The sequence below is a fragment of the Squalius cephalus genome, assembly GCF_949319135.1.
Source record: "Squalius cephalus genome assembly, chromosome: 5".
In the NCBI taxonomy this organism is placed as follows: Eukaryota; Metazoa; Chordata; class Actinopteri; order Cypriniformes; family Leuciscidae; genus Squalius; species Squalius cephalus.
The window spans coordinates 42628869-42653926 of NC_137126.1; the positions used below are offsets into that span (position 1 = coordinate 42628869).

General features: G+C 38.0%; 1 protein-coding gene across 1 annotated transcript in view; it reads left to right on the plus strand.

Moving 5' to 3' along the window:
• Window positions 1-302: 302 nt before the first annotated feature.
• Window positions 303-25058, plus strand: part of npffr1l2 (neuropeptide FF receptor 1 like 2) — a gene marked incomplete at its 3' end in the record, with an annotated part of 45197 nt that continues 20441 nt past the window's right edge. Inside the window, exons 1-2 of the mRNA XM_079872361.1 lie at window positions 303-509; window positions 19363-19754. Of these exons, the coding sequence (XP_079728487.1) occupies window positions 19406-19754 (349 nt within the window). The 5' untranslated portion in view covers window positions 303-509; window positions 19363-19405. The remainder of the gene's footprint in view (window positions 510-19362; window positions 19755-25058) is intronic.

A 25058-nucleotide genomic window follows, 5' to 3' on the forward strand; every position in this document is an offset into this window, starting at 1 on the left:
ATTATTTTAATATATATATATATTGTCCATATGTTTCTACATGTTATGTAGAATGAGCAAGATATTACATCTACGATTATTAAAAGACAGAAAAGAATGATTGTGCTGGTGTTTGCAGAGGTCTGCTGTCTTTCAGACCTTGTGAGTTCTTATGATGGTGGGAGCAGCAGAACGGCGTGGCGTGCACGAGAGACAGCGCGTGGAGGGGCTGAGGGATGCTGTGAATATGATTGAAAGGGCTCTCCTGTTCGCGTTACTTGTTGACTCAGAGCTTCACTGGAAGCGCAGAGCGGATCATCGGAGAAGCCAATAACACGACGTGATCACCAGCCGTCCTTCAAGTTCATTTATGAACGTCGAGACAGAGGAATATTATTTTATACCGACTGCATATAAAAACATTGTTGTTTAAAGCTACATTTAAAAGTAACTTAAAGACATTTACTTACAGTTTGACGCCAGGGCACAGGAGTGAAACGTGTAGCCTAAGTTACAGTCCCCGTTTGCAGGTAAGTTAAACATAATGATATTTTGTCTGCTTTATTCTTTTGTAATGGCTCGAGATATCGTTTGGGGATTCGTTTAAAGTGATGAATGATACGGGCTTTGATGGTTTTGTGCAGAACAGTCACCTAGACACAAATTCAAAAGTTCCAGTTGTGCTTGTTTCAGGTAAATTGTGCTTTGCAGTCTCGCAACTTTTCTAATATACCTGGACTGTCATTGCTCTGTGAACATCAACCTTAATGCAAGTCACAAAAACATATAATAATAGGATTCATTGTTTAGCCTATATTTTGAGCTGAGCAATGTTTTATAATCAATAGTCCTACCTACTGATTATTTTAGTCTCCTACATTTTAATTATTGGTTTATTTACACTGCTTTTTGGCACAATAATTACAAAATATTGCAAAAAATAAAATAAATAAGTTTACCTGCTAAGTGTAGCTTTATCTGAACCTTTGTGGTATCCTGTTGGTGTACCGCAGTATTGCTGGGTAGATAGTTCGATTAATCAGTAGACCCGGTATTGAGGAATAAATAAACATTGAAGAAGAAATATTGGTCATACTGATTATTGCTCTATCTTTAGTAGTGCAGACACAGCTGTCATCGGTGCATTTAGATTTGCATCCCCTGTGTGAAAGCTTCCTCTGATGTCTGATTTATATTTTGCAATATTTACATAGATTATGTCAAGCAGCTATTTCATAGCCTGAGATATTTTAACATCATCTTTTAAAAAGAAATCCTACTGTCTCTTATATTGCTAGCTTTAAGTGGAGATTAGAATTTTTTTATTTTTTTATTATGACCTGTTTTAATTAGATAGGCAAGTGTCATTACAATATTTCCACGAAATGTTGCTCAGGTTTGAAAGCAAGCAAAGGAATCAGATAGGGACACTAACTGATTTCATATATTCATTCATATTCATAGCCTTAAGCTCTTTATCCAGATAGAGGTAAGCAATATTTTGGGGGATATTTTTGTGTTAGAGCTCTTTGTCTGTCAGTCAGTCAGATCATAAAGCATGCAAGCCCCATGAAATAAGTTATTTAGGTATTAGAGTCAGTGATATAACAAAGCTCATACCACCATAATTAGTGTTTCTCATTCCATTTCCATGGTTTACTCCAAGACAATAAGTGGGATTTGGTTGAAGTCTGCTAGGCAACACTGCAATCTAAAGCATTTTGAAAGCACTTTTAAAATAATGAAAGCCACTAGAGTTTGACATTTGATTTATTTTGAATATAAACACAAATGCCTGCTAGCAAACTTGACAAGACTTTCTAATAACAGGTAAGCACCATCAATTAAATGATTGGTGAGGTTGTTAAACTCATTAACTAGCTCTTATTATAATTTAGACATGGTTTGTGGTGTGGGTGAGGTACATCCAGACATGCTTGAGTTTTGCCAGACATGCGGGGCAGATGAACAGAGGAAAGAAATTGATGCGTCAAGCAATTGATATCGCAGTCAGGATCTGCCCGACAAATCAAAAGATGAGAGAGCCGCAGAGAGATACTAATAATTCAGCAGAGCTTTAGTATTAGTGGTCTTGGTGTTTGAAATGATAAAGAAATAAAATAAAAAGCAACGTGTTAACTTGTGATTATTTAGTTAAGTGTGACATTAACATATGATACAGGACTGGATTATAATACGACCAGCTGGTGTTCTGCATTAAACGCTAGAAAAATAAAGTGGAAACAGGGTTTTTGGTCCAGCAGTACTCCATGATTTTAAAGTGCTGCTGAGTGTCATCAAGGCATAGAGTCCTTAGACAGTCAGAGCGGAAAACTGCACATGCAACTAGGGAAATGCTGAAGCAGAGGGGATTGCAAAATGACTCTGTTACATCTGTTACAGTGTACAGTAGAATATATCAGGGCCGTTTCCTAGGAGGCAAGGAAGGCACTGCCTCCTCAAAAAAGTTGGATGAGAAAATAATCCATATTAGAAAACAAAAACAATGCAAATATTACAAAATGTTACATTAAAAAGTGTATAAATCACTCGTTTTTCTAAAGTAACACTGTCCAACAGCGACACCAGCAGGTAAAGTTACAGCGGGAGTCCGCGTCTCTCTTGCCTCCCCTGAACCCATTGAATTTTAACAGACCCCCTAAAACATTCTGTGGGTTTAATGGAGGGTAATTGAGAATGAATGGGAGAAAGTCACGTGAGAGGAGGTAATGCCTCCATCGTGCTACGATTGTATATGATTGGTTATGGTTGGATATGATTGGTTCTTGTGCTAAATCCTGCCTCTTGTTTTCGTGCACATTCGCGAATTGGCCTGAATGAAGAAAATTATGGCGTTTAATGGGAAGACTAATTAAAAGGTAATTAACAAATCAGCCATTTAGATATCACCGCTTTATGTCACATCAAAATCAGACTTGAAATGGACATGATGAAGGGATTTTTAGTGAGCAATCAGCTCTAAAAACTAATTCAGAGGACCTTTAGTCATTACTTAAATATATATATTGTTGTGAAATAAAAAATCAAGTTCTGAGATACTGTTAGACTTTTTACTTGTAATTGTTATTTTATTGAGCTGGGATGACACACAAATTATGCCTATTGATTAAATATACTATCATGACTTGTCAGAGTTTAATATTTTCAGTTGATCAAAAATTCATTTAATTTTAAGTTCTGTTAATGTAAAAAACAATTTGATGACGTGTAAACGGTCCACAGCAGTTTCCGTGCGCATGTTTAAGGCCAGACGAGTGTGGCCACAGCTGAAACTCGCTGAAGCGTAATGTGGTGAATGGTAAGTAATTTTATGCTTACACATATTCGCATTCGCTCAGGATTCTGTTGGTGATAGCCTACTGTAACCGAATACCGAAATCTGGAAGTCCTTACTCTGAAATTTGAGCAGTGTTGATAGTATACGTTAGTCTGTGTGCCGAGGTAAAGTTAGCTAGTTAGCTACGCTATTTGTTCAGATAGCCTACAAAACAAGTCGGAGTTATGTAGGGCCCTATGAATTCCGTTTTAGTTTTCCAAATTTCGTTTTTATTGTTTACAATTGTGACAGGCGCCCGCGCATTTTACTGAGAGAACCATAGGAGAGAACGAGCAGAGAGAGAGAGAGAGAGAGAGAGAGAGAGAGAGAGAGACCCTCCTCCGGCCGCGCGCGCGCACTCTCACACAGTCTTCAAACTGTCTTTATGTCTTTGATTAGCGTTAACTGTCTTGCTCCCTCCCTCGCGCATATTAACGCTAATCAAAACTGATATTACCATCAAAACTAATAGAGAATTGACACGATGGTAATAGGTCGGAAGACCGAAGTTTCACGTGAAGCATTCAGAGATTTTTTTCCCTGAGTTACCGCTGGGTGTTAATTGTACTAAAATAACGTTGCCTTATCTTCTCTGAAAAGCGTTCCGCACATTCAGCTGACATAAACCACACTTTAAATAAACGAACGAAACCTATCCAGTGATGGAATGTTTTCTGTGTTCCTGTCCAATGACAGTGTAGTGACCATACATTTAAATTGAATGTTTGATTTGAAGTGAGTACATAGGTTGATTTCTAAGAAAATGTTTGCTTTACGTTGTATTAGAAAGGACATGGTAATACAGTTCATTTAAATGTTTTGAAAGGGAAATATATTAAAAGATGAATGTTACATGTATGTTTAAAAGAGTAATCAACTTCAAATAAAATCAAAAGGGCTCAACTTAACTCTTGCAGAGATCAACTTAATTATTAAGTTCATGTTACTTAGAAATGTGTTTTATTGTGGCCAAAAAACTGCTTCACCTAACTTAAAACATTATGTTGGATCAATTTAATTACTTGCATTCATGTTGAAAATTATTAAGTTCGTGTTACTTAGAAATGCGTTTTATTGTGGCCAAAAAAAAGTAATTCACCGTACTCAAAACATCGCTTTGAATTAATGTAATTCTGCCAGCAGTCTTAACATAAAAATTCTAGTGGAAAACGTTAACATATTTTTTTTTGTTGACCCAATGTTTTATTTTTTAAAGATTTCGTGTCTGTGACAGTGTTTACTGAGCTTGATAACTGATTAAAATAGGTTGACTATTAAAAAGATCACAAATCAGTTCACAAATAAAATATATTGTTTAAATTGTTAAATTGTGCCTTTAGTTATTATTTTGGAATAAATGTAAAAATGCTTAAAAAACTAACTTGATGAGATTTATACTAGTATACTTGAATATTATACTATATATATATATATATATATATATATATATATATATATATATATATATATATATATATATATATAATATATCCAATCATATAGCGTGATGGAGGCATTTCCTCTTCTCACTTCACTTTTCCCTATTCATTCTCAATTCCCAACACCCCCACCGCATGCATGGGCAGGGATGGGCAGCGTCGGTCCTGGAGTGCCGCTGTGCTGTCCTGCAGAGTTTAGCTCCGACCCTGATTTAAAAAAATGCGATGCCTTGCTATTAGACGTTGATTAGCTTGTTCAGGTGTGTTTGATTAGGGTTGGGGCTAAACAAAATATGATGAAATTGGATTTTTAGTTTTAGATTAGGAATCATTTGAGATGTTTGAACCAATATACAAAAAAAAAAAAAAAACCCTGCAATAGGACACACATTTTTCAGAAAACAAACATTTGTCATCAGATGTGTGCTCTGTCCTGACTAGCAAGAGAGCAGCGATGAGTAACTGCCAATGAAATAGCAAGAGGAGGGCAAGAGAAGCAGCAGCCAAAAAACATCAAACTGATGGCTACATCTCCCCAAGCTCTGCTTCATTCGTATTTCTCTCGCTTGTTCCTGTTCCTGCAAATCAGTGCAAAACTCACTGCAAGCCCTTGTTGACATTTATTAAAAATAAAAAAATCAACAGTTGTGTGCCTGAGTGCATGTGAGCACAAATTGTGAGATGTCAGGGAGTAGAATGATCTTGTAATTGATGCATATATAGTCTACGCACAAACACAACAAAAACAGGAAACTATTTGCAATACCAGTTCACAATGGAATTGTACTATGAAAATAGCTACAAACTTACTGTGTGTGAAGGTAGCTTAAGTTTTTAATAAGTTCTTTGACATTTCAGTCTGATCTTTTTTACTTTTTTACATTTTTACTGCATATTGTTCTGTGGAACAATTTACACGATAACTGTCCCAGTTTGCACAATAACAAATAAAAGTGCAACAAAGCAGTGTAGTTGTATCCGAAATGAAGAGGACATTTAATTTGTTTTACATTGACATAAACTTTTGTTACTATAAAAAAAACTGAAATAAAATAAAATAAAATATAAAAACCCTTAAACATTTTATCGTAGCTAGTTGCCAACATTTGGCTAAATTTCTCATTTTCATTTAGTTTAACTTGATGTACTGATGGACTCCTTTTCACCTACATGCATTTTGAATTGAATCTCCAATGTGGTTCTGGCTATAAATTGTATTATATGTTTTTTCATAGAATATACAGAAAGATGTCTCTGCTATTAGCAGAGTCAAAGTAGAGAGATTGTGAATGGCACTTAGAAGATTTTGTCATTTGCATTGAATACTCTCTTTAGTTTTGTACAGCATATATGCTGAAATATACCAAAGTTCAAAAGATTCATACAGTATCCCCTCTGTTATAATGGTTGCTTATGGACTTAAATGTTCTTGAGTCAACAACCTGTGTCAACCAACTGAACCTTGAACTGTGAGCTATACTAAGTGGGTACTGAGGACTTGCCTGGTGGGGTAAAAAAAGTTAGTTGATTTTAATTAGCCTACTTTAATTGCCGAAATGAAACAAATAAAATGTAGGCCTAGTGTTTTATCAACAAACATATGACAGTTGGTATTTATTATTGCTTAATGTAAATGCAAATCATTTGAAAAACATGTACTCTGCTAATTAGTTGGAATTTATAAAACAACATATGTAATAAGTTTTAGATATTAGACATTATATTAATTTACCACCACACAAACGTTTGACCATGCAAAAACACTGGTGTTGCCATTTTTGTGACTCCATGGCAACTGGTGAATCAAACAAAATACTTACAAAATGCAGAGAATGAATTACGTAAAACACAACTCTTTCATTCCATGGCTATGGAAGTAATTGGTGATATGCGAATGGCTCTGTCCAACATATAAGAGGCAGCATTAGTCAACCCATGAATCCAATTTTTATTACATTATAGTTTTAGTTTTACCTTGAACTAAGGTCAAGCTGTGCATGACCATTGGTGAAAACACTTGTAGCAATTTTGTTCATTTTTAAAGGATATGTTCCAAAAGTGAATATTTACTCACCCTCATGTTTGCCAAATTGTCATTCTTCTGTGAAACACAAAAGGATATGTTTTGAAAAATATTCTGTTGACTCTTTGTTGTGCAGTTACATTGAATTGGGGACCGGAGCTTTCAAGCTTCTAGAAACATAAAAAGCAGGGGTCAGGCAGATTTCAAAACATTTTGAAATTTGCACACCTAACATGAAAAGAAGACAAGCTTCGGTGTTGTAGCTTGTGCTTGATTTAAGAAAAAGCCTTCAGTTTCAGCCTTTGATTAAGTTGGATTGAATAATATTATTCTTTCAAGCATGTTTACTGATCTTGTGATGGATGTGCACTTAAAGATTGCAATGAATGTCTTATCCTTACCCTCTAAAAGCAATATACAAGGCATCATAACAAAGAACACCTGAAGCTTCTGTTTGTGCAGAATGAAACCCTGATCCCAAATGAGAGATCTCCATTTTGCTAGTTAAGATCAAAGAGGAACCTTAAATTAATGCACAAAGACATCCACATTAAAACCTGTTAGTGAACTTGGGAAAAGTAAGATTTTTCTACTAATAACATGTTGTTGCAGCAATATATACATGCATCAATTTCTGCTAAGTAACAGAGATTACTTTCACAAACTCGTGTGTTTTTCCTTTACATTCTGCGACAGAAAGCAATGGATTCAAAGTGTCCTCTGTCTAGTTTAAATGAGAAAATAATCAACAGTACAAAAATATACCAAGAAATTGTATGACATACACTAGTTGAAGTACACTGAAGGCTGCACATGCAGAAAAAGCTACGATGTATTTAATGTCAGGATAAAACGGAAGTTTCAGTAGTCGTTTCTTCCCTGTTGTGACATATATCCAAGTGAAACGGCTTCTTGAACCTGAAGAGAAAATGTAGGGTGGAACTTGATTTTGTCCATTGGGAATTGATTGGATGGTTGTGGATTGCTATTGGTCGATCTCCTGTGAGTGACAGGTTGTCCTGCCTTCGTGCCAGTGAACACGTCATCAGAGAAGAGAAGAGATGTCACTGCAAGAGGGAGGTGAAGTTATTTTGATTAAGGATTATGAGGGCACGTGCATTTTTGAAAAATGACTTGCACAGATAAATCCTTTATAACAAATAGTGTAATATTCAGTACAAAAACAGGAATTGTCGATTTTGGTGACTGTAAGGGCAATATGGTGTTATAAACAGGGTTGGGGAGTAATGACGTTACGTATTTAAAAAAACTAAATATGAGTAAATGTATTTCATTATAGTTACATTTTAAATAGATGATAATCAAATTACAGTTACATCCGAAAAGTATTTTTGATTATCAAAGTGATTTCTTTGAATTTTAATCTCATTTGTTTCATTTAATAGTAGCCTAATATAAACTGTTAGGGAATTTTTAACCAATGAGGCAAATATTGATTCTCTGACTGTTTAAAAATGTTCAGGTATATAGATCATCTTGGCACGTTTATGCAAGTTTGTGAACAAATTGATTATTTTGTGTTGATCTTTTCAATGAATCATTTGTTTTGGTTTACAAAACCAGTGTGAATGATTTATTCACAAATCTGATATATCTGGGGTGTGTTTCCCAAAAGCATCGTTAACTTTGGTTGTAATTTCCATTGAACTCTATTGGTAATGACAGAACTTGCGTCCATATTTGCTTTTGGGGGAAACACACACTTGACTGTCAAGTTTGACTCAGATATTCTGTTGTGGCGGTAGTCTCTCCATAGAGAGGATTATCAGGGAAGTAATCACTTAAAGTTTGGTCCGTTCATTAAACAAATCTATTGTATTGGATTTGGCACGTTTGGATTTGTTTTGAAGCTTAACAGCTCTGAATCCAATTCATTGTTATAGCAATAAAATATAAAACATTCTTAAAAGTTTTTCAATGACAATTGACTGGACAAAAGTTGAGATCATGTTTGTCGAGAACTGTACTTGAGAGATCTTTTCAGTCAGCTTGGCTTTCAGGCCAAGAATGGTATTATAAAGTCAAGAAAACAGTGAGAGGTTTCAGAACTGCTGTGTACTCCTTGAGAAATGCAGTTTAATGAGGGTGCAGTTCGGCCACACTTAGACGGTCACACACTTCAATTAGTGGTGGCTTCCTGCAGATGAGAGGGAAAATATGAGAAGGATAAAGGTCTAAGAGGCTGCTCTTCTGGACATTGTGCCTTCTGCTGAACTGACCACTTTTTAAAAATGGACAGATTTCAGGGGACATGGATGACAACTTATTCTCTTTTGAGAATACAGAGATGACAAGCACCAAAGCAGAAGATGAAATACAGAACTATCTCCAAGATCCATGCAAGACTTTGGATTCATTGAAGCTCTATCCAATCATTAAATCCCTCTTCTTGAAATACAACACCACCCTGCCTTCAAGTGCTCTGGTAGAATGACTATTTAGTCAGGCAGGGCTACTTTTGAGCACACTCTCTTTCTACAATCGCCCTTATTGGGCTCAAGTTGGAGAGTAAACGTAAATATTAAAACATTTAAGAGTAAAAATGAATATAATACTTGCTTTAATTTCTACTTTTTTTTCTACTGCAAATTCAAGTAGCTGTCTACTCAAATTTGAAAAACGCTATGAATGATAAGCACTTTGAGTATATTCTTATATTGCATTAAAATTACATTGGTCTTTATTGCAGTTAATTAATATTGAATTTATTTTGATTGGTGCATTTAAATTATTGTTTTACTCTAGAAATGCTGTGGAAAACTGATATAAACTGAAATAAAATGCAGAGGAAGACTAAATCTGATGACTGGTAGATATTTAGTGGTAAACATAAAAATAAGACATCAAGTTAATATGCTCCTTTGTGTTACATACCTTAAGATTAGACATATCTTAGATTAGGTTACTAAACTTGAGTAATCTAACGAAATACGTTATAAATGACTTTTTAAAGCATGTATTTTGTTATATGTAGCGGAATACATTTTAAAAGTAACCTTCCCAACTCTAGTTATAAATAAATCTAAAATAACTATCCATCATGTTGAAGAGGTCAGCTGCGTCATCTGCTGGACAGGAGTCTAGTGTTCATGCCAGTCAAACCACAGCATTGTCGGGTGACTATGCAAATATAACTTTTAGTTTAGTTTTTGCTCAAGCATAGAGAGATGGTTTGTGTGTTGTTTCTTCCTAATTCCTGCCAGAGCTGTGTGTGTAAATGATTAAAAACCACACACACACACACCCACAAACGTGCATATGCTAATGACAACCCATACCAATGTAACCACTAAACTTGATGGACATTCCTTGTTCACAACATACCCAACCAGGCATCACCTCAAGAGAAACCCAGATAAGACTAAGTTCTCCCTCTTCGAGTTTGCAGATTGGCTGCAGCTAGAAGCCAACTGTATGGAATTTGACCCAATTGACGAGACAAGAGCCACAAAGCGAGAACTAAAGATGCAGCGAAGATCAAAGGGCAGCAATTCGGGGACCAAGCAAACAAACCAAAGCAAACAAAGACAGGTCTTAGAACCACTAACCAAACCCAAGGCAGTTCATCCCAAAGTACCTATACCAAGCCCAAAGACATCTGTACCGAACTTCACCTCAGCCAGTGTACCACATTTACAGCATTAACCAAAGAGCAAATGGTTGGCTGGATCAAAGACAATAAACGGTGCATGGCCAAAGACTGTGACCTAAAGAGGCCTTGCCACCTTTACCAAACCAAATACCTCTCCATAATCCACAACATCAACCAAAGGAAAAGTGAGGTTATCAGTGAGAGCAATAGCCTATACAACTTCACCACAAAAACTCTTTACTTAGACCAACCTCGCTGCGGTGGGAAAATGTTCCTGAAAGTTGTTAAGGTTACCATCCATCACTAGCACAAAGCTTTGAACACATTTGCTGTACTTGATGATTGCTCAGAGCACACCATTTTGCTCGCAACAGCTGCACAACACCTCGGTTTTAAGGGCAGACCAGAGCAACTGAATTTACGGACGGTGATCAAGACACCAGGGGCCCGTTCTTCGTACGTCGCTAACTCAGTTAGCTGGATTTGATTGTTGACGATTTGGCATGATCTTGGATTGTTTGGTTCTTTGAAGCTCATCCTAGACTTGTTGTCATAGCAACAGGTGTGCAAGCTTAACAGGTGCGCAAGCTCGGGAGCAGGCTTATTTCATGTAAACAGGATTAGACTGCGGCTTCATAAGCGGAGCTGATGCGGGAAGTCCAGCGCAGCGCGATAGTGCACTTTCTGAGATATTTTTTCTCGTGACTCGTGAGATTGTCGTTTACATTATTAATTTGTTGGAAACGCACATTTATTTTCGACTTGTCGGAGTCGGGCTTTACTGCACAAACTGTTTGCATTTCCCTATTATTATTTGCGAGTGGCTCTTTCCTTTACACTATTGGAGATGCGGAGAACTTGATGGAAAGTGCTGTCTGTCGTGTCATTCGGAGTTTACCTGGCGCTTTTAGGTTTAAAAAACAGTTTTTTTGTGGCATTTCCAAGCCACTTAAGACCCAATGTTGTAAAGCAGTTTTTTTTAGGCTATCATAATTTTTTATGAAGATCATGCAATCATGACCATGCTGATTACAGTATATGTCACTCAGGCTTCACTAACGTGATTGGTAGACTATAGGCTAAACCATAGACTGCCATCAAGGCCTCAATGAAGGGGATTATGTGAACAGAAAGGGGGTTCACAATGTAAATGTGCTGCCCAGTTATTCTTGATTCTTAATATTCCAGATTAGTAATATTATATCAAATAAAAAAAGGCAGTTGACTAAAATCTATCATATCACAAAAGTGAAAGCAAAATGGCCAGGATCTGTGCATGACTTAAGCATTTTCAGAGATTCACATTTATGCACATTATTTGAAAGTGGTAAGGAAAGTTCCACAATTAAATATCAAGCTCACTGTATTACATACACTTATGCTGATCCTAACAGAACTGCATTTTTTCATAGGTGATTATGACATGTTCCTGCCTGCAGACAGGTGTTTTATGACCCCATTCCCTGACCCAAACCAGTTACAATGCAGCTCTAGCCAGGACAAGGGCACACAATGATATGAACTTTGGCTAACTAAAGGGAAGATTTCAGTGTCTGAAAAGTCTGAGGGTTGCACACCTGACAGGGCCTGTGACATTGTTGCATGTGCCATATTACACAACATTGCCCAAAAAAAACCCCACTTTTCATTAAATGTTTAATAAAAGACAAATATGCTTAGTTCCTTGAGTTTTATTTCAGTTGTTCTTTGTAAAGAAAAGCCAGTGGTCAAGTGCCTGCAACAACAGATATTAGACACATGCCTCATGCAACAAATAAAAAGGAAAAGCTATGTCTCCTCTGTCTGTGCAGACTCTTCTGTAGGCCTTTCTGTAGATGTGGAATCCTGCAACTTATATTGCAGCCATAAAGCATACAAGTATAAATTAAGTAAAGTTATTTATGCACTTGCAGGTAGGCTAGTTCCTCCATATGACAGTTATCTGAGAGGGTTTATTCACTGTCCAGTGCAATGGAAACAAATGGATATTACAAAGTCTTATACTTTCTTTCCTTTGGAAAGTTAGAAAATGTCCACTTACTGCACATATTTCAGCCACCACTTTCTTGGGAACAGATACAAGTGTTGGTGTATTATGTAAAAGTGCACAAAAGAGGAAAACACAATGTCATTACAATGAACTACACTCGGGAAAAATGAGATCAATAACTCATGGCAAAATATTTTTACATTAACATAAGTTTATCAGTTTTCACTTTCACAAGTCAAAGCAATTCATCATTACTCAAGATTTAACAGTTGAAATGACTATACGGCCTTAATTTAATGCAGCAAAAATGATTTTATAGTGTAGGCTACTAAGATCTTTTCTGTTCTTTTTTTTTTTTTTTTTTTTATCAGCCTTTTTCTTGGTTGCTTTTATAAACAGACAACCAATTATTTAACAGTGCCTTTTATAAAAGAGACTATAATATAACTAAAAATTACCATTATGTAGAATATTTTTGTACTTCACTTTTATTAGTTCCCATGTTCTAGTGTGGTGACTCTGACATTACAATGAACAAAGTAATTATGCAATTATTAAAATACAAATATATAGGCTAATAAGTGTTAAAAACATCTAACATGGCCACTTCTAACGGATTTAAATTGTCTGCTACTTTTTGCCAGCCCTCTCTCCTGGCATTTGCAGACTTTGAGGTGTTCCCTGGCGTTTTGATTAAACATTAAAATTCCGAATAAACTTCGACTATTAGTTCTTGCTCTGCTGAGGAAAAAACTGAGTGCGCTCTTTGGCCACGCTGAGCAGCCAATAGCAGTGTTGCTGATCAATGTTTCTACTATCGATACATATCCCCTTTTAACCAGCGAATGAACGCGCAATTATCTCAGATAACTCAATCCAGCTATACTAATCATATCCGGCAAGTGTGTTCGAAGAACCTAATTTGCCGGATCATGATTAGCACGATGATATCATCTTGGATGTCTCATTTGATCTAGGATGTTTTAAGCAACGTACGAAAAACGGGCCCCAGGACATTGCATGGCACTTCCATGAACTTCAGCTCATCCACCCCAAGTAACCACAGGAAAAGGTTCAACATTCAGGGGGGCTTTACAGCAGATCAGTTTGGACTAGCAGAATACACCTAAACTCTTAAGCAACAAAATTACCCCACTGTAAAAACACAAATTCAATGAGTGAGCTAACATTTAGGTGAGATAAATGTAATCTAAATGCTAATGCTGTAAAACCATAAACATAACCATCGGTATCCCACTTAAAATATTGAACCTAATTATTTTCAGTATATCAACCCCTAGTTTTAAAATCATTTTTTTACTTTTTTTAAAATAAAGTCCTTATTTTTTTAACGCAGGAGTAAGCTATTCTGTGAATGTGCGAGACTTCCATTTCATTAGCCACGGAGTGTCATTTCATTTCTCTTCTGGTGTGCAATTGGCTTAATGAAATGCAATAAACAATAAAACTTTGCACTACAATCTAGTATGTTTATGAGTACAACAATAGACCGGACAACTAAAGGCAGAAAAACATAAACTTAAATACACTAGATAACGAGGAAACACAGCTGAACAGGATAATCAAATCAAATCAATAACCATGGCAACAAAGAGTGACAACAGCAGTGACATAACACAAAGTCCAAACAGAACAGAATTGTGACAGTACGCCCCCTCCCGGAAAGGTGCAACCTCGTGCCAGCAGCTCGAAGAAAGGAGGTTTTGGTGGAAGGCAGGAATCCGGGAGATGTGACAACTGCGCAAACTAGGGTGGTGTAGAAGGTGGGAGGCGCCAGGGAGCAACCCAGGCTGCGTTGCTGGAGGAAGGAGTTATGGCAGGGTTCACCAATCTCGGTCCTGGAGGGCCGCTGTCCTGCAGAGTTTAGCTCCAACCAGCTCCAACACACCTGTTTGAAAGTTTCTAGTATGCCTAGTGAGACCTTGATTAGCTGGTTCAGGTGTGTTTAATTGGGGTTGGAGCTAAACTCTGCAGGACATCGGCCCTCCAGGACCGAGATTGGTGAACCCTTGGTGTTGGATGAGCGAAGGCAACAGAGCTGATGGAGGTGGAGCCCTCAGCACAGACGGAGAGCCGATGGACCAGAACGACCCAGGTGGAAGCAGGGTACCGGAGGGCTTTATTTTATGACAGTATTAAATCACGTTTAATTAAAATTCTTTTTAACTTATTCTTAGAGAGCCTGATTGATTTAGTTTACCCCCAAATGTTAAATAATGCATTAACTATCAAACATTCATCAGGACCGTGTTCAAAATCCTGCCGCGCCACAGAGCGCCATTTAAATATATTAAATTTACATTTATGTGTCTCAAATCGTAGTTAATGTATATATGGACTTAACCCTGTGCTGTAATATACATTTAGTTTTAGATTTATTTACAGAAATCAGAAAATTGCTGATGTTATCGGATTTTCAGGTGACAGTTGTCCTAGACGTGGCGCGGCGCGGCGCTGAGCTGCGCGTCCGGTGTGCGACCCGCTTGAGGCTGCTGTTATTCATGCATGAATACTTGACTGCTGTCGTAGTTAAGGATAGCTCTTCATTGGTTCATGATTAGTTCATGTCTTCACTAATCATGAGTTCATTTTTTAATTCAGGCATTAGTAGGCTACATGATTATTCATGTACTGTTATTGTAAAGTGTTACCCTTTTTGCCCTTTGGGTGTGCGCATTTTGTCTTTAGTCTTTGTTAATAAACTGGAACTTAAAATTATATTAATGCTTCTGAAGCTCTGTAGTAACACTGCATTCAGCTAAAGAAAACATTATTGGTGAGGAAAAGGTCAAAGAGTGTTCTTCATCATAATATGTGACCCTGGACCACAAAACCAGTCACAAGTCGCACGGGTATATTTGTGGCAATAGCCAACAATACATTGTATGGGTCGAAATTATCGATTTTTCCTTTATGCCAAAAATCATTAAGATATTAAGTACAGATCATGTTTCATGAAGATATTTTGGAAATTTCCTACCGTAAATATATATAATATAACATTTATTTTTGTGAGTGAATGCAGCATAATTGCGAGCATAAATGGACAACTTTAAATGGGATTTTCTCAATGTTTCAATTTTTTGGCACCCTCAGATTCCAGTGCAAATACATGATGTATACATCTCAATTTCAAAATTGTGACCTATGTGACTGCTTTTGTGGTCCAGGGTCACATATTTATTTATAAACAGTCAGTTCATGCCTTTCTAGTGAACATTTGCTAAATAATTCAGTGACCTCACATGCTGTTCATAATGATAATACATCAGACATCATGGCCCAGCTCCTCTCCTGTACAAATTGGGGGCTCATAAATTTAATCAAAATGGTTTTGAAGAATATCAAGATGACAAGTTCACTTTACAATCAGTGTTCATTCAGTCAACCAAAAAATTACACCGAACAGATTAAAAATAACACTAACCAGATATGAATAAACAAGTGTGTTGGTCACACTTTATATTAGGTGTCTTTAAAGCTGCAGTCCGTAGTTTTTCCTCTTTGTCGCCATCTCTGTTCGAAATCTGCAATTGTAGTTATTTGCGGAATTATCAACTTTATGTGGGTTGTGCCCCGGCATGGCACAGCGCGGATGAATCCAATGTTTTGAGGAGAATGTGAGGCTGTCAGTCACTGTGCCGGTGTGGATACTGTCATTCGGAATCACAGATTCTACTTTTTGGAAGTATGACCAACATAAGAATTTTCACCAGAAAATGTCATCTGAACAAGTAACATCCACTTTTGTTCTGACCAACTAAGGGAAAAAAAGCATTGCAGTAAATCGCGCTGATTAAATCTAACGATCGCTTATCATATCACGTCAAACCGTGCAAATTATACTTTTTCTCAAATTGTTAATGTTAACAACATCTGCATTGCATGACTACATTTAATGCCCTTCCGATATTTATCCTTGTTTTCGCATGGGCCCAGTTGAAGTCTCTTTTTTCTGTAGCCACTCAGAAGTCCGAAGTCTTTTGCGTTTTACAACGGGTGAATCTCCAGTTGTCACTGGTGATTGTTGTTTGAACCTTTCTGGATCCGCCATCAAATTGATAAGTTTAATTATATCAAGTGCTGTGAGAAAAGGCTATAAATCTCCACCTCCAACATCCTCACACGCAACATAGACTACTAGTCGAGACACCTTCTTTATGTGTACAGATGTGAGGTAATGACACAAAGACATGCTCGAATTTCCCACGGAAATCCACCAGTACCACTTAAAAATATTATTTACCGTTTTGAATCGAGCTAAGGCAAGCAGATAGTTTTGAACACTGGCTGGTGATGTACTTGCTCCAAAACTTATTTTGGATCATTTCTAACCCAAAAAAGTTATGGACTGCAGCTTTAACTATGAACTTACATCAAAAAATAAGTACAATGTAAATTACAATGTAATTGCAAATCATGGTGACACTTTATTTTACAGTGTCCTTGCTACACCTGTTACATGTAGTTACTGTAGTAACAATAAATTATGCATAATTACATGCAACATGCAAATATAAAAACTATCAAAACTCTTCGGACAAGGGCAGATGTCAACTGAATCTTAATAGAATCTGTATTGCAATATTATTTGAAAGGCAGATTCTGTTAAAAAAGACAGACCAATTCAATTAATAGCTTAGTCATAGCCAATCATCATTTAATAGCCAGTCATCATTTTCTCTAATTAGTAGAGCATATTCAGTGCATGCTGTGAGGATATTTAATGTATTTATTCTGAGATAGGACAGAATACTCCTGCCATTTAAACTTAAAGTAATTAACAGTGCCCTCACAATCACAAAGACAACTCCTCGGCTCTTGCTGAGACATAGATTGATACAGAATACCGAGGATATTTACTTCCTCACTTCACAGCAAGTCTCTCTCGATTGTTTTATTACTTGCAGCAAACTCAACAGCTTTGCACCACAGGATGTAACTCCAGATCCATCAGACTGTTGTGAGGTCCTTAATGGTTGGAGAAATTGAGACCACGTGGGTAGTATCATTCCCATTTTATTCACAGTTGAACAAGAGTTTAATTACAAGAACATAGATGTGTCAAAGTCTTTGAAATAATTTTTTTTTTTTTATGTTGGTCAGTATTAATAACAGTTCTGTGGTTAGATGATTATGTTGTATTGTAATGTTTAATTGTTTTGATCTATGCCCCAAGCTTGTGTGAAACATTAATTAGCACTCCCATTAAAACATCAGTTTAAAAGCAATGGCAACAGACAGAACAATTAGTGCTGTAAGTTCATGGATTTAAATTTCATCTTTCCAGTAAATTTTCCCTCAGAATGTTGTCCTTTGTGTTACATATATATTACTGCCTGTATGTGTCTATTCCTGTAAAAAAAAAAAAAAGACCTGCACAAGCACAAAGAACAACACATTTTTTCTCCATCATAATTAATACACAAACTATTTCACTCTGATCAATATTGTAGGCATTCATATTTAAAAGGAAAGTCTGACCATTTAAAATTTTAAATCATTTACTCGCCCTCATGTCTTTCCAAACCTATATGGCTTTCTTTCATCTGTGGAACACAAAATAATATATTTTGAAGAATGTTTGTAACTAAACAGTTTGGGTTCCCAAACAATATCTTCTTTTGTCTTTGGCAGAAAAAATAAATAAACAGGTTTGAAAAGACAGAAAAATATGACAGAATTTTCATTTTTGGAAGAATTATCCCTTTAAGACTGGACTCTATTGATATTCCTTAAGCATTCTAGCCAGAGGTTTGTACTTAACCCTTATCCTATTCAACTTCTGAAATTATTTCAGCCCAAACTGCTGAATATACAGACAATATTTAAAGGTAGGGTTAACCAGCATATGTTGTCTTTGGGGTGCTGATATGATCCCAAAAAGGCCACAACAAAACTTGTGTATGCGTTACATATCATGTTTCTTAGTATGTGTTCATAGTTATTTTAGACAATTTTCCAAATACATTTGTAGAAATCATTTAATAAAGAGGAACGCATGTTGCTGGTTACTGGTACACAGTAAAATCCCAAGTGTTAAACAAACACTTTCATATGGTCCCAATCTATAAAGAGTAAAAGTAACAAGAAAATCAGTGTTGCAGTTAGTGAAATAAATTCACAAGTGATGATTGAACATTAGTGATGACATCTGCAGTTAACAAACAGAATCACAGAAGATAAAAGGAGACAAAAAAAAAAAAAAGATACAGACAGCTAGCCAACTCACACCCGCAAGACCATGTTGGTGAACCAGCTCCACCAGCTCCTATTTGCTTGAGAACACCAGCTAGACCAACACTAACCAGCATAATAATTTTTCAGCAGGGAAGCTAGCTTTGAAAGCATAAGATACCACCCTCCCTTCAGAGCAGAGTTCAAAGCAATATAAACTTTCTTTTATGCATATTTTTTACTGTCTTGCAAGCTTTGGCAATTTATTTTCTAGAAATGAAAATGTAGTCTTGTTCTAAACTCACTATGCATAAAATCACAGAAAAATGTACAATGACAGTCTTAGCGGCCCCTAATTTAATAACAAATGATCTTTGCGACGGAAGTGAATCAATCAAAACTAACTTTAGCTGGAAAATAACTTTATTAAAGAACCGCTATAAGGCCAAAACAAACTCTGTTACCTTATACGTTTAGCTCTGTAAAGCTGCTTTGAAACAATCTACATTGTTAAAAGCGCTATATAAATGAAGATGACTTGACAGTCTATAAGAGCTAGGGCTGTTGATCAATCTGAAGATGCTGGAAAGCATTCATACGCCATGCATCAGATGTATCAAGCTTTCCTGTTGAAACTGACTGCACATAAAGCCTGACGCTCTCTGGTGCTCAAATTCTTTGCATGAATGCATTTTACAATGAAAAGTCATTATTGTCTCTGTTTTGACATTATTGTTTTGAATTGGCTCTACTGTGGTGTGTGTGCAATTTGTTCACCCTCAGGTGCTTTCTGCAATCAGCATAGCAAGAGGAACTCTGTGACAGCATGGAGGACGAGCTAGCAGAAGTGGAGATGTTGCAGGAGCTTTCCACACTCTATTTGAACAGCAGTCTCCTGAATGCTTACGCGAACCACAGTAATGTCACCAACCACACCAGTATCACCTACTACCCATATTACCAGCACTCTTTGTCTGTGGCTGCCACCCTGACAGCGGCCTACCTCTTCATCTTCCTGTTGTGCATGGTGGGAAATGGCTTGGTATGTCTGATTGTGCTGAAGAACCGGCGGATGAGAACGGTCACGAACCTCTTCATCCTCAACCTGGCCGTTAGTGACCTTCTGGTGGGCGTCTTCTGTATCCCAACAACCCTGGTGGACAACCTCATTACAGGTAAAACACATCAATACACTGACACAAACATGTGAAGGAGAGAGAGAAAAAACAAATCCTAATCCTGTCTTTTGCCTTGACCACTTCCTTAAGATAAAAACATTTCTCCACTGCTCATGGCTTTGTATATAGCACATCTTTAGAGCATTTCTACACTGAGCAAGTCTCTTATTACTGCAGTGAACCCTGAGGCCAGTTAGCTCTTTTCCACTGCATTATGCTGGGTTGTATCTCAATCCCACAGTTCTAAGTCTAGAGCTAATACTCCTACAACATTGACCTATTGTGACATTTACTAGCTGCAGTACATATGTCAGTTCTTGCTATTAGACTTTGGCTCAGTAGAACAAAAAGCTAAATTTCTCCCTTAGTTCATTGTCTTGTGTTAACTTTACGTGGATTGTGTTGGTACAAGCTCTCTCTGTCTTGTTTTATTGACTCGGAGCCTGAGCCTGCCACAAAGATCGAGCCAGAGCGATCGCCAGAGGCGGTCTTCATGCCGGAGCCCGAGTCCAATGCAGAGTCAATCCAGGTGTGTTTGCTGGCAACAGCGTCAGTCATCGAATGGCATTTTAGTGGAGTTTGTCGGCTTGAATACGAGCCCTGCCCACCCTCCTGCGGCTGAGGATGAGGTATTTAAACAGAGCTGGATTAATGTATTACATGATGATCTGAATGAGCTGGATGAGAAGGCTTTTGTTGTACTTCAGTCATCTCCACTCCCAGCCAGTTCCTCACTGTTTCAGTCATCACTGGATATTTCCAAGTTGTCGCTGGTTATGCCCAGTACCAAGTCTCCTTAGTTGCAGATGCTCAGCCTCCCTTTCCCTCCTCCACTGCCAACGCCATCCAGTTCATCTGCCTCGTCTCCGCTGTCACCATTCAGCTCCTCCAGTTGTTCCACTCTGCTGCACGGACCCATCTGTATCTGCCTCTGGATCTACTCCTCCTTCCCTCCGGATCCACCATTGTCCTCATTCCACAGTCTCCACCTCAGTCACACTTGCCAGCAGCTCCACCGTGGCCCTCCAGACTTTTGGCACCACCCTCAGCTCCGCCTTGGTCTCAACCTCTACCATATCTACCCCAGTCAGCAATCTTCCTTGGTTCCATCTGGAACTCATCCTCCTGCTCCTCCCATTTATGCTCTGGTCCCTCCTGTCTCTGCCCTGGCTCCTCCCAGATCATCGTCTCAATGGTGTCTTATTCTGCCTGCTCCTCGTCCTCCTCCAGAGTCCTCACCCTCCCTCCTCAGATTGGACTGTTTGGCAGAGTGTGGAGTGAAAAAAGGTTAAGCGCATCAAAATGTTTGACGATATAACTGATTAAAATGCCAATTATTGATAATTTAATGCAAATGTCAACACAATCTTTTTCCAATTAACTTAAGTGCATAATTTTTAGGTTGATACTTTACGTCACGAAAAACTAAGTTGGAAACACTTTTTGTCGAGAAAAAGGGTTTTAACGCAAATAAATGTGGTGTCACATGACAGAATTAGCCTATATGCAGTGTTTGTGGCGTTGCTCCCATTAAAGATCTGTTTCTCTGTAGTTCAAAGGCATATTAAATCTATTATACAAAGGCACATTATAATCATATTATTAAATTGTATATAAAATGAAGCTATTTATTGTAGATAATTGCAACAATATATTTTTTTTACAGTGTATAAATTCTGGATGAGAAGGCTGCCCAATTTCAGGTAATACGATAAAAAAATATTCAATAATTCAATTAAGTTCAATTTAATTAATTTAAATTAATTTTTAATTTAATTCAAGTGGATTGAATGCAATGAAAACAGATTGAAAAATCATGTTGCATTAGCACATTTTAAATAAGCCCATTTTTAGGAGATTGCAGTAAATATTAATAAAACTAACACATTTAATCAAATAAAATGTCTTGCTAATAGGTTAAAGTTCCCGTTCTTCGTGATCTCATGTTTCAAACTTTAGTTAGTGTGTAATGTTGTTGTTAGAGTCTAAATAATATCTGTAAAATTATAAAGCTCAAAGTTCAATGCCAAGCGAGATATTTTATTTAACAGAAGTCGCCTACAGTGAACGGCCGGTTTGGACTACATCCCTCTACTTCCTGCTTTAATGACCTCAATAGAACAGTTTTTTGACTAACCTCCGCCCACAGGAATACACAAAAAAGGGGGGCGTGGTCTTGTTGCGCTCCCACGGAGAAGAGGAAGAGTTGTGTTTGTAGAGTGTGTTTGTCGCCATGTCGTCGAGACGCTGTTATTTTCATCCCGGAGTCCAATCACCTTTGTTTGGCCTTCCCAGGGACGCTGTACTTAGAGATCAATGGTTACAATTTATGCGCATGCGCATGCATCTCCACGTTATGGTAAGAGACGTGACCTTTCCGGGCAACGTGCGCTAAGCTGCTGTCGAGTCACAACACAGGAACCGCTGGCACAATCAGAACTCGTTACGTATTTCTGAAGGAGGGACTTCATAGAACAAGGAAGTCATCAGCCCGTTTTTAGGACAGTGAAAACAGCGGTATACAGATAATTGTGTAAAAAATACTGTTTTTTTTTACACGCGAAACATGAACACGTTATATTGCACACTGTAAACACAATCAAAGCTTCAAAAACACAGGAAAAACGGGACCTTTAAATGCTTCTCTTCTCTCCAGTCACCTACCCCCTAGATCCCATCCCCTCACACCTTCTACAAGCCATCTCTTACACTTTTACCAGCACTCACACACATCATCAACATCTCTCCACACTGGGATTTCCCTACCGCATTCAAGCAGGCTTGGGTAACCCTGCAGCTTCAAAAACCCACATTAAACACTTGTAGATAGTTACAGACCTATCTCTCCCATACCATTCATAGCGAAAACACTTGAACAAATACTGTAGTTTTCAACCAGGTCAACCAACCATCATCTTTCCTCTCACAGAGTAACCAGCTAGACATCAACCAATCTGGTTTCATGAATGGCCAATCAACCTAGCCTGCATTACTGTCAGTCACTGAAGCACAGGGATTGCGAAAGCTGATTCCAAATCATCTGTTCTCATTCTCCTGGATCTCTGCTGCCTTTGACACTGTGAATCATCAGATCCTTCTGTCCACCCTCTCATCACTGGGCATCATAGGAACTCCACTTCACTGGTTTGAATCCTATCTCATAGGTAGGTCTTTCAGGGTTGCCTGGAGAGGGGAGGTATCCAAAGCACATCGACTGATCACGGGGGTTCCTCAGGGTTCAATTCTTGGGCCCCTCCTCTTCTCCATATACACTACATCACTGGGACCCATCATACAGGCACATGGTTTCTCCTACCATTGCTATGCTGATCGCACACAGCTCTATCTTTAATTTAACCAGATGATCCCACAGTAGCTGCACTATTCTCAAGCTGTGATAAAATGGATGAAAGAACATCACCTGCAGCTTAACCTGGCAAAGACTGAGCTTCTCGTATTGCCAGCCAATCCGACTCTACAGCACGATTTCACCATCCAGCTAGGTTCATCATCAATCACCCCATCAAGGTCGGCCAGAAATCTTGGAGTAATCTTTGAAGACCAGCTGACCTTTAAAGACCACATTGCAAAGACAGCTCGGTCAATCAGGTTTGCACTACACAACATCATGAAGATCAGGCCCTTCCTAACTGAGCATGCAGCACAACTTCTTGTCCAGGCCCTGGTCATTTCGAGGCTTGATTACTGCAATGCTCTTCTGGCTGGACTTCCATCATGTGCAATCAAACCTCTACAAATGATTCAGAATGCTGCTGCACGTCTTGTCAACTTGTTCAACGAGCCCAAAAGGGCCCACGTCACACCTATCTTTATCTCTGGCTACCACCTGCTGCTCGCATCAAGTTCAAGGCATTGATGCTTGCTAACAGATCTACCACAGGCTTAGAACTCTCCTAGTTCCACCTGCTCTTACGGGAGAGGCACAAAATCACTCTCCAGATCATTTTCGTTCTCTGTTCCTTGCTGATGGAATGATCTCCCCACCTCCATGCGGAATGCAGTATTTAAAAGACTGCTGAAAACCCATCTCTTCCGTGAGCACTTAACATCATCATAAAAAATAAAAAAATTCTATGTTTTTACTTTCCTTGAATTCCTCCCTATTCTAGCTTATGCTACTCTGAGATACTAGCCTGGCTCCGCCCTCCTGCGTACTTCCGCTCAATTTTATTTCCCTTCAGGACTACGTCTGGGATTGTGGTGTATTTTTTGGTTTTCTCCGATCAATTTTTTACCGGTCCAATCAGCGAACAGAGGGAGTGGCTGAGAAAGATGACGTTGAGGTCGTGCGCTAGTTTGAGTATAGGGTTACGTCACGACCAAACGTTAGCGATTGGTTATGGCAGATCCAGAGTGACTCTGGGCAGATCCAATAGTTTTAAACTTCAACAGAGTACCCGCCTACAAGGAAGTTAACGCTTGTCAATGGAGAGAGGCCAGACTCTCTGTACAAATGAAATGTACGAGAGTCTGGTAGAACCAGGCTACTGAGATACAGTTGTGGTCAGAATTATTGGCTCAACTGGTAAATATGTCAAAGATGGCTGTAACAATAAATCTGCATTGTTTATCCTTTTAAGTTTTCATTATTTTTTTTTTGCAAAACTCCAACCTTTTATTGAAGTAAATGAATTAAAAGTAGGGGGGGAAATATTTCTCCAAAACACGTTGGTCATCATTTTTGGCACCCTTTTATTAATTATTTGCTTTTTGCAACCTCCTTTTGGTTGCAAAAACTGGTAAAAAAAAAAAAAAAAAAAGATAACAGCTCTGAGTTTTCTCCTATGCCTGATAAGTTTTGAGAACACCTGACAATAGATCAGAGACCATTCCTCCATACAGAATCTCTCCAGATCCTTCAGATTCCCAGATCCACATTGGTGCTGCTTCTCTTCAGTTCAGCCCACTCATCTTCTATAGGGTTCAGGTCATGGCTTGGGATGGTCATGGCTGAAGCTTCCTTTTGTGCTCAGTGACACTTTAGTGTTGATGGAAGATCCAGCCACAGCACATTCTAAGATTTCTAGCATCAGGTTTTGAGGTCATCGTGTTTTGATTTTTTATCTGTTGGTATTTGCTAGAATCCATGATACCATGTATCTGAACAAGATGTCCAGGACCTCCAGCAAAAAAACAGGCCCACAATATTAAAGATCCAGCAGTATATTTAACCGTGGGCACGGGGTACTTTTTGTCCCTGTTAGCATCAAACCCATCTGGTGAGTTTGCTGCCAAAAAGCTCTGTTTTTATTTTGTTTCATCTGACCATAGAACCTCATC